Raw genomic sequence first — 16,770 nt, 5'->3', positions numbered from 1 at the left:
CATTCAACACAAAAAACCTTAATATCAAAGGTAAAAGTATCCATTATATAGATTTATATTCATATACTAGCTAAAGTACCCGGCGTTACCTCGGCTAACTGCAACAAAATATAAGGAACATCACTACCGAGTTTCAAGTATGTAAGACATACACTTACAAAACGGGACATTTTTATTTTAAAGTCCCATTAATTGCACAATCTTGGTGCATCAAGGCTACGCATCAGCAAAACCGGGACGCCAATCTTCAGCTTCATTTTGTGGGAAGGCAGGTAACTCCTAGGCAAGACGTGACGGACGCACCAAACGATAGCGCACTTACAAATTCAAGGCAACACCATCTATTTACTAATTTCTATATTAAACTGTTTCTAGCGCCTTTAGTTCGCTAGCAGCCGCGAGCTTCACAAAGCGGATGTGTTTTGCCAAGAAGGATAGGAAGTTGCCGGAACTTATTATATGACCGTGTGGCGGACATAGAAAAATGACACAAACTCACTGTTTGTTTGTCTATGACCTCTTCCTATGATTTTCTATTATAAAACTGAATTTACACTCTTTTAGCTCCCCAGGGATGGAATTATATAATTACATGTAGCCTGTAACACCGGTTAATAAACTATCTCCATGCAAAAAATTCATATTTATCCGTTGCTCCGTCGCTGCGTGACAGGAAAAACAAACAAATTTCGCATTTATAAAATTAGTAAGAATATTATATATAACAATGAATAAATATAACAAATATCGTGCGGCTTGAAGTCAGGGCGAATGTGTGTTGTTGCAGCTTCAACTGTCTGCTGTACATGGCGGCGCAGATCGCCTCGGGCATGAGGTACCTGGAGAGTTTGAACTTCGTTCATCGGGACCTCGCCACAAGGTAAGCCGTTTTCCTTCGCCATTCTCTTTGTGCCTGGTGTCGGCAGCGTATGTTGGTTCCCGAAACGTTACATCTGTTTGTTTGTAGGAATTATACTGTGTTCGTCCTTGCTTTCGTCGGTGTGTTCATCGCTGAGTTTGTCTGTGCGTCGCTGTGTTCTCCAAAATTATTTTCTTGTCTGCACTTTCTGTTCTTGTTGTAACTATCTCATCGTGTCAGACCAATGTGTTCGTCTATGCTGTGATTTTTTTTCTGAATAAATTCCTTCCTCAGAATTCTCTGTAGTCTCCAGCCATTTAACATTTGACATTGGCTGATATTGGTACCAGTAAAATTATATAATTGCGTATGTCCAAAAATATAATTTTCAATCAATCTTCCCTATCGCAAAGAATCATTCAAATAATACGAGTTTAGTTTATTAATACAATTATTCAAGACATGATTCCTAATAAAGTCAAATAGAAGTAGTATGATTTTATCGTGTTTAAATATACGAGTGTCTACGAGTACACTATAACAGTAAATATGTAATCGGCACATGTAATCTATTTGAAACGTTAACTTGCATTGCATTAGCGCTTTTAAAATTAATAATCAGAATGGTTTAAATATGAATTAATTTTTGTATGTTCCTGACATTTTTGTGTCTATTGTTTAGGTTATAGACTTCGGTATTATTTTTATTACAATGTTAAGTGCAAAATTAACACTATTTGAAATTTTTGCGAGCGAAGCCACGGTTGGTTCGGTAATAAATTTAATGACTTACTTAAATTTATTACGTAGGTTATTTTCTGATATTTTATATATTTGCAAATTTTTTGAATATTATTTATAAACAGTAAAGAATAAACAAAATTAAAAACAAAGCAATGTTCCCACGTTTAGGCTAGTAATCAATTAGACGTTTGTGAGTATTGAAGTATGTAATTATAGTGTTTCATGGAAAGTTTACAAATAATTAAAGAAAAACGTTTGTATATTATATATGTATATTATACGTTATATCTAAAAAACGGTGGCTCTTAGGAAAAAAACGTATTTAGACATTGTTTATAGATAAGTATCTGATCTACAATTTTTTTCTGGGCTAATTTTATGATAAAACTTACAGTTTTGCTGAAAATTGCGAAAAACCCGTTTTTGTGACCTTTGACCCAGAGTAAATTTTTTTCCAGGTGTCTGATCGATGAGGACTTTATAGATTTCATTTATAATGGTGTTTTGAACAATCCTTCCAATTTTTTAGCTGGGTGCGAATTTTTGTAACTTCGCTCCTATTTTTTGGTCTAATTTTACCGGACTAATCCTTGATTATTGCACACAATATACTTTTTTTTCCGTTGTGAAACGGAAACGAGTTTAGCGTCTTTGGGAGTCGTCACGTTAAAAACGAACGGGAACGGGTCAGCAGGTGGCTCACTGGACTTCTGAAGACTTGGCCATGGCTCTTGATTTACGGAAGCCGCGGTCGTCGTTTTGCTAGTCCTTCTCTCTCTCTCTCTCTCTCTCTCTCTCTCTCTCTCTCTCTCTCTCTCTCTCTATCCCTCTCTATCTCTCGGGACTCAAAACATTGACCACAACTGCCAACTTCCCCTTCTCTCTTCTGCCCCGAGGGGGTTCGCCCGGAAATGTAGCGCCGGACCGCAGACGTCACCCAACCATACCTCCCCTCCCCCGGGCGACAGGCCAGATCAAATATTTAGCTTGCGCAGGCCCGTTTGTTGCGCTGTATTCACAATGGAGTTGCTCATTAGCCCGGCCGGGGGCTGTGGCGGGCGCGGGGTGTTTGGAGGCTCGGAGGGTGGGCCTAGGGGCGCAAGGGGTGGTCGGCCCTCAAGGGTCGATAGCACGTCCTTGACCGCGGCTTTCGGCCAGTCTCCTCCGGCCACAACACGAGCGTGGTTCGGCTCTCCGGGGAGGATCCATACGCCACACGTCCTACAAAATGAATGTACACATACCTGGTCCGTACCGAGCGCCGATGCGTTCTTTGGAATATTGTTGCAGTGGGCAAAGTTGCTCTGCTCCCGCGTTTTATTACGTTATCAGGGATTCCATATTCTGGGAAGTAATGGAAAATCATACACAAATAGGGAAATTGGGAGTTGGTCAGGGAAAGTCAGGGAATTTACTTGAAATCCTGGAAAAGTCATGGAAATTCCCCACAGTGATAAATAATTTTATGGGATAATGTCACGCACCATTCAGTTTGTGAAAGTATTTTTATTTTAAGATGGTGTATACACGTTATAAAATTGCGTGTGCAAGGTTGTGTTGAATTGTCATTGTTACAAATTTTATGCTAGATTTGGGGATGATGGCGGCTGGAGTTACTTTATTTCTTTCAGAAAATTTTTAATATGTGCATTATTATTAATGGTCAGGGAAATTAAAAATTCAGGTAACAGTAAGTCCGTGAAAAATAAGAGAAATTTTAATCCAGATTTTTGTGAACATTCTCGTTTCAAAATATCTCAGATTTGTTTGCCTGTACGTCACAAGTTAGATAGCATTGCTAGTAAATTTTAATTCGTAAGATTGATCAACTTTATCACTTCCGTGGCGAAGTTAATAGAATTAATAACTTATGTGATAGGTTTTCTGGGATAGAGTACTGGGAGTGATGCGTTATATATATATATATATATGATAAAAATTGTTGGGAACCTTATATTGTGCCCGAAATTGGCGAGTGAAAATCCCAGGAAAGGTTAGGCAAAATGATTACTAAGGTAGCTGTCATCGGAAAGTGAAATTTGTGTACGTAAATAGGCGTGCTCTAGAAAATGTGAATGAATTAAAGATAGACGGTAAGATGGACATGGGTGTAGGAGCATCAGATTTATATTGGCTGCAGTTAAGTCAGTTGCAACTGTTATTTAATGGAAGTAGTGACCATGAATATGAGGTTACTACTTTCGCTTCACCAGTGATACATTTTTGGATATTATTCATGTTACTGGTAAAAATCACGAACATACATTCATGAGCAGCTATACAGACTGAGTCTGAATTTCACTGAATTACTTGAGTTGTAAAGTCGTCATGAATAGTTATATGAAAATGTCAATACGACTTATGGTTTAAAGTGGTTCCCAATGATGGTTAGGTCTTTTAAGTTGGTGCCGAAAACTAGTTTATTGTAAAAATATAAAAAAAAAACAGTTGAAATTAAGCACCGAGCGTCTGAATAATTTTTAAATAAACTATATAAAATATTATATCTTGTGTTTTACCCTAAACTCCACAGTTTTCAAAAATCCTAGTAACATATTCAGAACGAAAAAATTGCAACGCCTAGCGTGTATGCCACACCCACAACACCTAGTATGACAGAGCTGTTACAAATCAGGGGCACATAGGGTTAAGTATTTTGAAATTAATATTATGAAATTATTTTGGAGTAAACATTAATAAAAGTAATCATTGACATGCGGATTCATAATCCGCCTTCAAAAACCAATTTTTCTTCCGATTTCAATTTTTTTGGAGTCTGAGGCCTCCCCCAATTTTTTAATGAATTAGTTTTATATTAGTGGCTAGTTTGGCAGTGTTTGTAGAAATTTCATCATTTGAACTTTATTCAGATGCTCTATGTTCCATTCTAAGAATTTGTTAAATTTTTAATAAACTTTTATTTCAGCTCTAAATTTCAAAGGCGTATACCATCCTTCGGCAGTCCTGTAGAAAATATGTCATTTATATATGTATTTCTAACTTTAATGAACCTGCAGCAGAAGTTTATCGGAAGAATTCTGGTTGAACCAGTATAACACGCACATCTGGCTGATAATAGTATATTCATTTGCAAATTTGGCTTTTTATAATTTTGGTATTCAAAACAATACAACGTTCATTACATGAAGCCATTTCTTAATTGACCCAGATGTGTTTCCCACTCAAACTTTAAAAATTATTTTTACGCTCAGTGTCACAAATTTTGGTCTACATTAAAGAGCATTATTCTTTAAGATAAGTTATATTGAATTACGTCTTGACTTTAATTATTCCAAACATTAAAGTATTATGTTCTAAACCATTCTCAAATGTTAGTTAATTTTGTCAATTTACTTTTACTTATCATAAGTCATTTTATTTTTGCCGTGACAACGTCTAATAAATCGATGAACGCCGGCTATTCGCTCATTGTACGCATGCGTGGCATCTCTCTTCCACTCGATTGGAACAACCATCGATTTGACTTTTCAATCATATTTTTGTCGTTTGAATTATTAATATTATGAAATTTAACGATCGTCCACCGATTTTCAGCACAATCGGTACGGTTATTTAAAAGTAATGTTGAAAATTCAAATACGTTTTGAACCAACAATGGTGTTTTACAGTTACACATAATAATTCAAATTACACCCGGGATCTTTTGCACAATGTTTTAAAAAATATTGTAACACATTATAAATAAGTTTGGTGTATTTGGGATGCGTATTTGTTATAAAATCGTGTTAATATTATACCCCTATCGTGAACAAAGTTTTTATAAATATATATAACATTTGAAACTACATTACTTTAGTATGGCCTCGTGGGCGTGTGGTTAGCGTACCTAACTCTTTAAAACTAATGATTGTCGGTTGGAATCCAGGCAGTTGTGAAATTTTTTTGTACTTGTTAAAATAAATACGGCGCACGCAACATTTCAAAAGTAATAAATATATTTGAATTAAAGAATGCAAATAAAATTAAATTTATTAATTCAATTGCACATTTCATTTCACTTCTTTGTATCCATACAAAATAGTGATATTCAATAAAAATGATTCAATTTTATTCATAAAAGTATGCAGAAGTAGATTTTATCATGCAAAAGATTGAAAAATTAAAAAAAAATTCTTCCTCAAAGAATATAATATTTTTAATGCCTAAATGGTTTGGTTGCAAAAACCTATTACGGCTCAGTCTCAGGCCGAATATGATATTTCCTTTTCTTCTGGATAAATCATTTCATCAATGTTTTGTTATGCCGTTTTCACGTTAAACTATCGTCCGTAAACCGACTTTACAGACAAGCAATTTTTTTTTTAGTTAAATTCATATTTTTTACATGCTTTATATTAGCTTCACCTGTATGTTTGTCTGTCCGTCTGTAACTCTGTCTGTCCGTCTGTAACTCTTTCGACTAAGAGTGAGTGCTCATCACAGTAAAATGTCCCACAAATTTCATCATGTTCGTTAGCCGAGCGGTCTAAGGCGCGCGACTTCTGTGACGTCAGCTTTCGGATACAGTGTTCGCGAGTTCTACTCCCGGCCACGCCGAAAAAGAAAAAAAAAAAGTTTTTTTTCCGGTAAATTCTAAGATTATATACATACATCTAACTGTAAATGATTCGGAGAGACTTTACCATTTCTTTGCGACGTTGCAACTCCAAATAGTTATCTCAGATGGTAATAGGTAGTGTCGGTAACTCATTTCCCTATGATAATTATACATAAATATAGTTTAAAAAACTAAAAAAACATACTTTTAAAGAATATCAAACTAAAAATTTAAAAATAAATATAGTTTAAAAAACAAAACAAACATGCTTTTAAAGATTATCAAACTAAAAAGTTAAAAATAATTTAAAAATTTAATTTATGACAATAGTATATAAGCAATACTAGTATAAATGAGAAAAAAGCATGGGGCGCTTAATATACAAAAAATATGGCACAAAGCGCCTCAAGCTTTTTTCTCATTTATACTAGTATTGCTTATATACTATTGTCATAAATTAAATTTTAATATTATTTTTAACTTTTTAGTTTGATAATCTTTAAAAGCATGTTTGTTTAGTTTTTTAAACTATATTTTTAATTTTGAAATGCACTCTCATTGGTTGCCATTTGTAACGTGTCCGTGCATTGTGGAAGCAGCAGATGTGACAGTGAAATGTCAGGGAGATCCTTCTCCGTTTACGTTTTCGGTGTCTCCGTTTCCGCGCCATTGTAGAACGGGCCTGAGAGTGCATTTCAAGATTAATAAATATTTATTTAACTAAAAAAATTATTATTAATTTTTTTACAATGAAACTAACCGTCAAAATTAAATGAAATTCCCATATTACTATACAAACCGAACATCGGTGTCAGTATTTTTTGATTTTCATTTTTGGTTCGCTAGCTGCTCTCGTATGGTTGACATGTATTTCTTTCTGGTTTCAGGAACTGTCTGGTTGGCAAGGCATATCACATTAAAATTTCGGATTTCGGTACTGACAACGAGTTATACGCAGCGGACTACTACAAAGTGGATGGAGCGGTCGCCCTTCCAATTCGTTGGATGGCTTGGGAGTCTGTTTTCCAGGTAACGTCTTTTGATTATACATGGAGTATTTTTTTGTTTTCTTTGTTTATTTTATGTGATTTTTTTACATAAATAGTTCTTAAGTTCTTGTTAGCATAGATTTCATTTGAGTCTAAGATGGGAAGATGAAAAATTAACGGAATGAATGCGTATGGAAACCGGGAGTATGCCGAGAAGACCTATAGGCTCATGGCAAGTTCCACCACATTCCTAAAACACTGGGAATCGAACCCGGGACCATTTTTTGCAATTTGTAGTGACTAGAGACGAAACAAATTTTTTCTTTCTCTTATTAGAAACACTGCACACATTTTCTTTTGTGATTGATATTACAAATACGCATTGCACAAGGAAGGCTTTTAAAACAAATAGTGAACAATCTGATTTAAACATTTTCCTACGTCGGCAGTTATTGTTTGTAATTTTTCTAAAAAGTTGGCTTACTAACATTTTGAGTACATAATAAAACCAGCTTGAATTATTAAAAAAATAATTTTGTATGATATATTTATATTTAACTTATGAACTATTTGAGAGCTCTTATCTTGAAGATTTGCAGTCCCGATAATTTACAATACCCAGAATATTTCAATAATTACCGTAACATAATGCGTGATTCTCAGTGTGTGAGAACTTCCTGTAGATTAAAAAGAAAACTCCAAAGTAATAAAATCGGTTTTGACAATTTTGAACTAATCATGACAGGCATTTTAAGATGTGTTTGTTGTGGTCTCGGACTAACAATGTCTTGCATTCTTCAATAGTTACATGTGAAAGAAATTATATACTTTAATATTTGATTTTAAGGTAGTTAAATGTTGCCGCTAATAGAATAAAAGCACATATTTACCAATTACAGAAATTAAGTTAATATAAATTGAGTAATAAATTCCCCATTAAAAATAATTATGTTGTTGCAAGTGGTAGGCTGTATATTTAATGACGAATAGATTTAAAGCAAAATTTTTTGTGAAGTTAATAGTTTATTTTCTTCTTCAGATTGTACACTAAGTGTAAACTAATAATTGTCTTATAAATATTTAATTTATAAAAAATATTTTAATCTATTTTTTCCTACTTTGTACTTTTTGATACTTCATATACTGAATGGCACACTAATTATCACATTTGTAAAGATAGCCGATCTGAGAGAACCCACCGCAGCTCAAAGCTTTCCACACAAAGAAAGTTGATCATTTGAAGCACGCCGCAGTGTCGCTCACAGCCTTTGTTTCTGTGCCTTAGACATGTAAAGTAGCAAGAGTAGGAGAATGAAGAGGGGTGCTCATTATGCGAGAGATGCTACGATCCCCAACTCCTGCATGACTAATATTGTAGAAGCAGCAAGTTGATTACAGAGTGATGCATAGCTCAACCGAAATAACTATACATTTTAGTAGTATTGAGTCCCTATGCAAGACATAAATTAATAAATGTTATTTTATTTAACTTCATGTTAAACCAAACTAGACGATTGAAATTGTATGTGAACATAAGTTATAGTATAGGACGCTATACTGTGGGGGAATTAGAAATTACACAATTTTTTTTAATGTTTCATTAACTTTATGTAACATATCAAAATACCAGTGTCTTTATCATGAGAATTTTTTACGTTTTAGGTGACTTTATAATAGTATGATTAGTATTAGCTACAATTTAATGCTGAAATATTGTTTGCTAAATTATTTGTGCATGGATTTGCATAAATTAATAACGTTGAATAACCGTATTGGGTTTTTTGTTCTAAACGCTATGTAAAAAATTTCGTAAAAAAACAGTGCGTATGAATTTAGTTTACATAGAAACAAAGTTTATGTGCTATATTTATTGAATAATGTGATTGAGTGGTAAATAAAAAAAAATAGTTCTATAAAGTAAAATGCATCACGCAGAAATAAATATTTCAATTTAATGAAACAATCTTCTTTATTCGGCTGCAGGTACATCAGGAAAATAAGTTAAACCATAGGAATGACTTAAAGTTCTGAAGTGCTTCCAAATGCTAGAATACAACTTTTATGTTGGGGCTGAACAACTGATTTATTGTAATTAATAAATCAATTATTGCTTATGAAACACTAAGCGTCCGAATGATGTTTATTTGAAAAGTTCTACAACAACCGCTAAACGCTGTCCTCAAATAATATAATTTAAATTATTGAGGATAGCAACCTGAGTTACATTAATTTTTGTGAAATATAAAAAAACATTGCGGTTTTAACGAAGGATTACTAAACAACAAGCCAAACCTAAATTTTGTTGTTAATTAATAATTTTCTTCAATATACTTTAATAGCGTGTACCATACCAACCAATCATCAGTGCCCCAGATTTTTAACAGCTTTATAGTATAAAAGGGCGTTGTGCGTGTTGCATACGTGCCAGGAGTTGCAGACGCGACCTTCTAAATATTACACTAGCATTTTTTGGAAAAGAGGTAGTTGAGAGTAAAACAAGTGGCGATCTTCTGTTTTGTATTGCTCACTTAAACATTATCCGGACACTTAGTGTGACTTTTTTTTAATATTTCCCTTTATTATTTGCAACTACATAGTTGTTCATCTTCAATTTCAAAGGTGTTAACCAGCCATGGGAATAATTTTAGACCATTAGCCATGATATGTTATCTTCTTTTTTTATATTGTGTTGAACCAGCAGTCGAAGTTTGTTCGTCAAGCTCAGACTCACCCTCTATTGTTTCACGCGTTCTCTACAAAGCTTCAGTTAAAAAATTTATATATTCGTAAAAATGTAATTCGTATACCTATCTTAAACTTGCCTCATAACACTTACTGATATACAATTGTGGACTATGGCGTAGTTCCGGGACGACAAATACCATTCGACATGTACGGGTATCCCTAAGGATTACGGTATTACCAAGTTTATATTCGTGGTATAAAGGAAAATGTTTTGTCTGTGATCTAGTAGCTATCTCAGTGTTAAAACTTCACCCCCTGCATTGACGTCACTATCACAATATTCACAAGCACTCGCTATATTCACTGATATTTAATTATTCAATATTGTTGAACAGAACTTTATTCGTTTCTAAACAAACCTCTTTAAATTATAACACATGTTTTAATAATATTTCTTAGACGTTATTTTATCATTTTATTTTTAATATTCATAATATCCTTAGTTTTAAACGAAAATCTTCAACTAATTGCTATAAATTAAAGTATTTTATAGATCAAGAATCACAATGAAATTTTTTTTATTAAAATTATTTTGTTTGGTTCCAACAATAATTCACCCGTGAACATTTTTAGCCATTTTTATCACCAGTATGTCATCTTATCGTCATTGAGAATCACATTTAGTGAATTAAAAACAGATAATTTTGTCTCAAAGAAAAGAAAAACTTCATATGCCGAAAATATGCTCTTAAGTTATGCGATTAATCTCTTGCAATATATTGTAGTATAAATATAACAAATACATTTTTTTTTTAATTATCAGTTTTCAAATTACCAAATCTCTAAAATAATATGTATCTTCACCAGCATTCTAACCGCAAGAATATTTTTCCCTAAAAAGACACGAGTGGTTTTTGAATGCTGTGTTGATACCTGGCCGTACACAGAGGCGTTTAAGAGAATGACTATTTGGTCAACCGCCCAATTTTGGACAATAACACTCAAAATATATTCCTTATACTAATTACGTATTCATGTAGTATTGTTAGTCTAAAGTAACAGATTGCCGACATGTGCCTCGTAAAGGGACGCCTAACATACATGCTAGAATTTTCTTTCTTTCTACGAATTAATTATATGTCATGCTGTGTAAGTAAATTGACCACAAACATTCAAAATTTACAACTTCGCCAAGCACCACACACAACAGTAGCCTCTATGTTTCCATAAAAATATATCCCTACTATTTCTTCCCGTAACAATTTCCCCACCTGAAAAATTGACTGTCTATTAGTGTTGGCTCCATAAGCGCCCTGCACTGTAGGTGCATATTGTTTGTACTTTGATGAAAATTTTGGCAATCCTGCCAAACAGTTAATATAGTTATGAATCCATGTTTCTAAAAATAACATCATTTCAGTGGGCTTTGTAGAATATAAGCCTGCCCTGATACGGAGGAGAACTAAAAGAAAATTATTACATGGATGTCAGTTTACGTTGCTTTTGGTTACACAAATTAAATATTATGTCGAGAAACGTGTTATTGTATTGCAAATTATCAAGTAGTGTTGTATCGGTGAAAGAGGGTGAGAGGGTGAGTGAAGGCGTGTGGGCGACAGGGCAAGTACACGACGAAGAGCGACGTGTGGGCGTTCGCGGTGCTGCTGTGGGAGATCCTGCACCTGGGGCGGCGGCAGCCGTTCGACGGCCTCACCAACCCGCAGGTGGTGGAGAACCTGTCGCACATGCACTGCGACGACCGCCAGTACATGTTCCTGCCGCGACCGGCGCCGCCCTGCACCAAGGACCTCTACGACCTCATGTTCGAGTGCTGGAGGCGGCACGAGCTGGAGCGGCCCACCTTCCGCGAGATACACCTGTTCCTGCAGCGCAAGAACCTGGGCTACGCCCCCGTCACGTGATGCTAGCGGTGCCGAGTCGCTCCGCCGCCTCAGTGCTGAGCCGGTGCCACGGCCTCGCACCGCGAGCTGCAGTGCACCTCAGCTCTGCTGCGCTCGTGCTCAGCCGATAGCGAAGCCAAGTATCGGCCAATATTCGAGGTATCAATATCGGCCTTGCATCTAGATCCTGCTAGGCGAGCCTACAATGCTTGATCGGTTACACCTCAGCTCTGCTGCGCTCGTGCTCAGCCGATAGTGATGCCCAGTAGCGGCCAATGTTCGAGGTATCAATATCGGCCTTGCATCTAGATCCTGCTAGGCGAGCCTACAATGCTTGATCGGTTACACCTCAGCTCTGCTGCGCTAGTGCTGAGCCGATAGCGAAGCCAAGTATCGGCCAATATTCGAGGTATCAATCTGTCACTAACTCGGCATCGCCTTTTAATACCGTAAACCTTGGCACCCAGGTGCTGTTAAGTGAGCCTATAATATATTTGTCGATTCCATCTCCTAAGCTCTGCTGCATTCGTGCTTAACTCCTCTTCGACACCAATATCTGTCATTAATCGAATTATTGATATCGGATGTATTTGGTATCAAAACCTAAGGCTCTATACCCTCGCACCGAGTTTGAGCTAATCGAGTCATAAACGCAGGATCGGTTCCATTTCCTAGCTTTGCTGAGTTAGTGCGGAGCCAATACCAAGTATTTGGCAATATTAAATGTATTCATATTGGATTTATTGCTGATACTTCCAAAAAATTGTAGTTGGTTCCAAGAACTAAATATTAATATCCATTAATAATAATTAGTAGAGAATTTAATTATTGGTAACTGTGCTTTGAAATCACCTGGTAGAAAAAATAAATATGAAGATATACTCGGTGTTGGAAATATCAGCTAAAATTGACAGATATTAGCCAGCGCATATTAGGAAAATTGTTTAATGTCTGACCAAAATTATTCTAACTGAAAGAAATCTCAATCCACCTAAGGTGTTTTGAGTGCTTAAGAATGCTTTGCTTTTTTATGAAACTTGATATATAGGGTCTACCAAGCTTTCATCAGTACATAATATTTTGAAGGATACTGAGATTCAACATTTTTATTTTCAAGAAAAGAACTACAAAATTACAATGTACATTTTTTCGCTAATTGTGTCTAGCTGGCCGGGGATTTTTGAATTGTTTTTGTCATTCTATACATTGTTTGCCAGCTCGTAATTAATGAAAATCATCATGAAATTAGAGAATATAAGTATTATTGTGGCAGATGATTGGAAATAACTTGTGTCCCAAAAACTAAGAAATTATATTATTTTTAATCTATGATGCATCACGCACTGTAGGCTTTGCATGTTTTCATAGCTAGTTATTGCAAAAACTTGGTTGAGTTAATTCAAGATATATAATTTGACTATTAGTGGATGTTGACCTTTTCTTGCTATGTATCGGTGACTTAGATAAATAAAGTTTATTGTTACATTTTATTAAATGCCCATTGAATGAAATAAAATAAAAAAGTTTTTACAAATTAGTAGAATTAAATGCTTTATTTTAAAAATTACATTTTAAACAACTTTAAAGCTTCATATTTATCAGAATATATTAATTATTCTTGAAAAAAGTTTGGTTTTATAAAAAAAATAAAGTGTACAATTATGTTATTATTATTATATTATTATTATTTTGTATTGTAAGTATGGATTGTTATAGTTTTAAATGTGTCCATGCATTTAAAATACTAATACTAAACATATTGGTGAATGAAATATTCCTTTAGACTGGAGACATGTTATTGTGTTAACACTAATATAAAATTTTATGTATTATTTCCAACTTAGTTAATTAAAAATGTGGAATGAAGTAAAGTAGTGTTATGGAATAAACTGTTAATTTTGATGTAGTGATGTAAATGTGAGACAAAAAAATAAACAAAAAACATGTTTTGAAACGAACAAGCATATATGAATGCAATAAGTCTGATATTTATTGAACTATTATGCTAAGTTACTGGATGTAGGGATATACTTGTAGTGAAATATGTGGAATGCTGTTGTGTTCTGTGTACTACAGAAGTTGTAATACTATACTCTAAACATGTTCATTGTCAGCTTTTAAAATAATTCAAACAGGTGCCTCTTGTGGATGATGTTGAAGTTATATGAATGACCAATTCACTCTCAAAATAAATCTAGTGATAACTTAAAAGAGTGGTATTGAATATTGATGGTGGTATTGTAATAATACTTTGTACTCTAAAAGAATGTAACAGAGAAATTTAAGACATTCAAACACTGTTAGTGTTGCAAAATGACAATAGATATAAAAGCTATATATTATTCTTCACAGCTATTGCCTTGGACTTTAACCTTGTCTGTTATTTTAAATATGGAATATTTATTCTTATTAGCATTAGTACACTATGTTTCATAATTGATTTTATGCCAAATCTATATTTTTGGAATCAATAGTGGAAGTTATGTTTTATTCTAGTGATAATAGTACTTGTGTGAAAATGAAACTATTTTATAAACTATTACGTATTTCTGACTCGTAATCAATTAATTGTAAGTACAATCCACATGTCTAGGAACCTTGATCATTCTACCAGAAACGAAAGAAATTGAATCCATTTCCTGTTTGGGACTGTATTTTATGTTTATAGTCTTGCAATACATGTAACTAATGTGAATCTCAATATTTGCTTAGCGAGCTGAAATATAATTTTACAAATTACTCTAATGGTAACATAATACTCTTTGCCAAATAACATACTCAATTTAATTAGTTGTCTTTTTAAAATTTATTGCCATGTTGTTACTTAAAGCTATTAAGTTTATAAACAAGAACAGGAAACTTAGAAACATATTGGGTAAATGCTGAAAACCAGTGTAAAAGTAAATCAGATATAAAACATTTACCATTATAATTTTTTTTAAAAGATTGCAACTTATTATTGGGTTTGATTTACATTTAATATGATTTTAGTATTAAATATAAAGACAAATATTTTTTCAAACTAATGGTCACAGTTTTTGTGTTAAGTTCAGTAGAATTTTTACCCTCAAATCTTTGATTTAAAACTTGATGAATATGCTTCCCACAGAAATGGATAATAACTGTATGGAATTATTTCCTGGCCATTTATTTATTTAGTGGGATATTCAATAATGAAAAAGTCTTATTTTTTATAATAATATGTTTAATAGCATAATAATAAATATTATGGTTTTATATTTTCTTGAAAATTTCCTTGAAAGTACATTTTGGATATGGGTATTGGTCATTTTAATAAATTAAGTAGGTATAGGCCTATACTTTGGTCTGTTTTTTTAATGCATATATTTTATATCTTAGTTGTTTAAAGTCATATTTATTTTAACCATCATGTACAGATTCAAAACCTATTAAAGAATAACTAAAGTATGAATAATTTAATTTAATAAAAATTATTTCATAAATAGTTAAAGTTTATTTTACTAATAAATACTAAAGATAAATAATAAAAAACAATACCATGTGATTTAAATAATAAGTTACACATAAAAGGAGTAAAGTTATAATATAATTAGTAATGTATAACTTCCCTGTGGGTGTTAAATGTTTGAGCTCACTAAACAATATAATTTCATGTGCAGTTTAGAAATTTGAATTGTGCAGCCATTCTTGTATTGTATATTTTGGCTTAACAAAAAATACATTATCTTTTGTTGCATCATTTAAATATATTCTCAAGATTATTTATGAAATGTTAAAGCAAGTAATATTCATTATTATCCGTGACCTTCAAGTGAATTTTAAAACAAAAGCAAGACCAAATATAAACAATAATATTTTGATCAATATTATTATTTTTTTTACATACATTAGGTTATTTAACAAATTTTCTTCCTGATAAATTAAATAAAGTATAAATTGTGTATGAATAGGTATGATAATAAATACTATACATAAATGTCTTCTATGACAATTACATTTTTCAAATTTAAAAATTTTCTTTAAGGAAATGAGCTTTACTATTATTACTTATTAAAACACTGACACCCTAAAATGTTTTTAATTAATACAGATAAATTTAGCTTTTCTTTCACAGCCCACATTATTTTAATATTTGATAAGTGATAGTGTGGAATATTAAAACAAACAATTATAACAATCCTGAAGATTGGATAATTTTTCTTATTTTGGAAAATTTTTTGTATTATGTTTAATAAACATGATAACTGCATTTTGTATATAATATATTCTTACAACGTAGAAATGAGAGGAATGTGATAATTACGAAAAACCAATCGTATTAGAATAATATGTTTGGTAATATAGTTTCCGTAAGCCTACAGATTTGTACATATTTTAGGCTTTAGTGAGAGTATTTATTATTAGGAAAACGTAGTGTGCTTTATACCAATATTTGAATTGGTAATATGTCAGTAAGTTATAAACATATAAAAAATTTAATTTGTAAGGATTTTAATTACAAATTAAAATGGACTAGTCATGACTAAATGCATTAAAATAATTTTTTTCACTACTACATTTCATAAAAAGTAACCCTTTAGAAGAAAATCGACTGCATATTATGTTAAAAACAAATTTTTTATTTATCTCATTAATTTTGAACGAAAAAAATTATTATCCTTTTGGCAATAGTTTCTTTCATGAACAAAAATATCTTTTGGTTTAGGATATTTTATGACAGGTTGTATTTTAATCTTAAAAACAATATGTTTTAAATTCTTTCATATATTAAAAAAGTCAAAGTGTAACCTTACTGCAATTTTTAGATCCCATAGTACCTATAACGTTAAATAATTTATTATAACTATTTTATTTAATTTTTACTTTCTGAGCTCTAATAGTCATTACAAACTTTTAGTGATATCCCCCAAATTTACATAACCATTCCATTCAAATACAATTTAAGTAAAATATATTATTAAATATAAAAGTTTAATTTACAAAGTTATTCAAACACAATTTTTAGTTAGAGCATTTGTTTGAAGTGAGAGAAAATGGTAAAAAAATTAAAAG

The 16,770-nt window shown here is 32.7% G+C and overlaps 1 protein-coding gene across 1 annotated transcript in view; it reads left to right on the top strand.

Annotated features, from left to right (window-relative positions):
• The window catches only part of LOC134527100 (discoidin domain-containing receptor 2-like), a 787,573-nt gene extending 772,488 nt beyond the window's left edge, over positions 1-15,085 (top strand). The window contains exons 16-18 of the mRNA XM_063359452.1: positions 788-880; positions 7,049-7,190; positions 11,455-15,085. Coding sequence (XP_063215522.1) covers positions 788-880; positions 7,049-7,190; positions 11,455-11,757 — 538 coding nt within the window. The 3' untranslated portion in view covers positions 11,758-15,085. The remainder of the gene's footprint in view (positions 1-787; positions 881-7,048; positions 7,191-11,454) is intronic.
• Positions 15,086-16,770: the final 1,685 nt, after the last annotated feature.

This window comes from Bacillus rossius, chromosome 1 (genome assembly GCF_032445375.1).
Source record: "Bacillus rossius redtenbacheri isolate Brsri chromosome 1, Brsri_v3, whole genome shotgun sequence".
Classification (NCBI taxonomy): domain Eukaryota; kingdom Metazoa; phylum Arthropoda; class Insecta; order Phasmatodea; family Bacillidae; genus Bacillus; species Bacillus rossius.
This window is presented reverse-complemented; position numbering and strand designations above follow the sequence as displayed.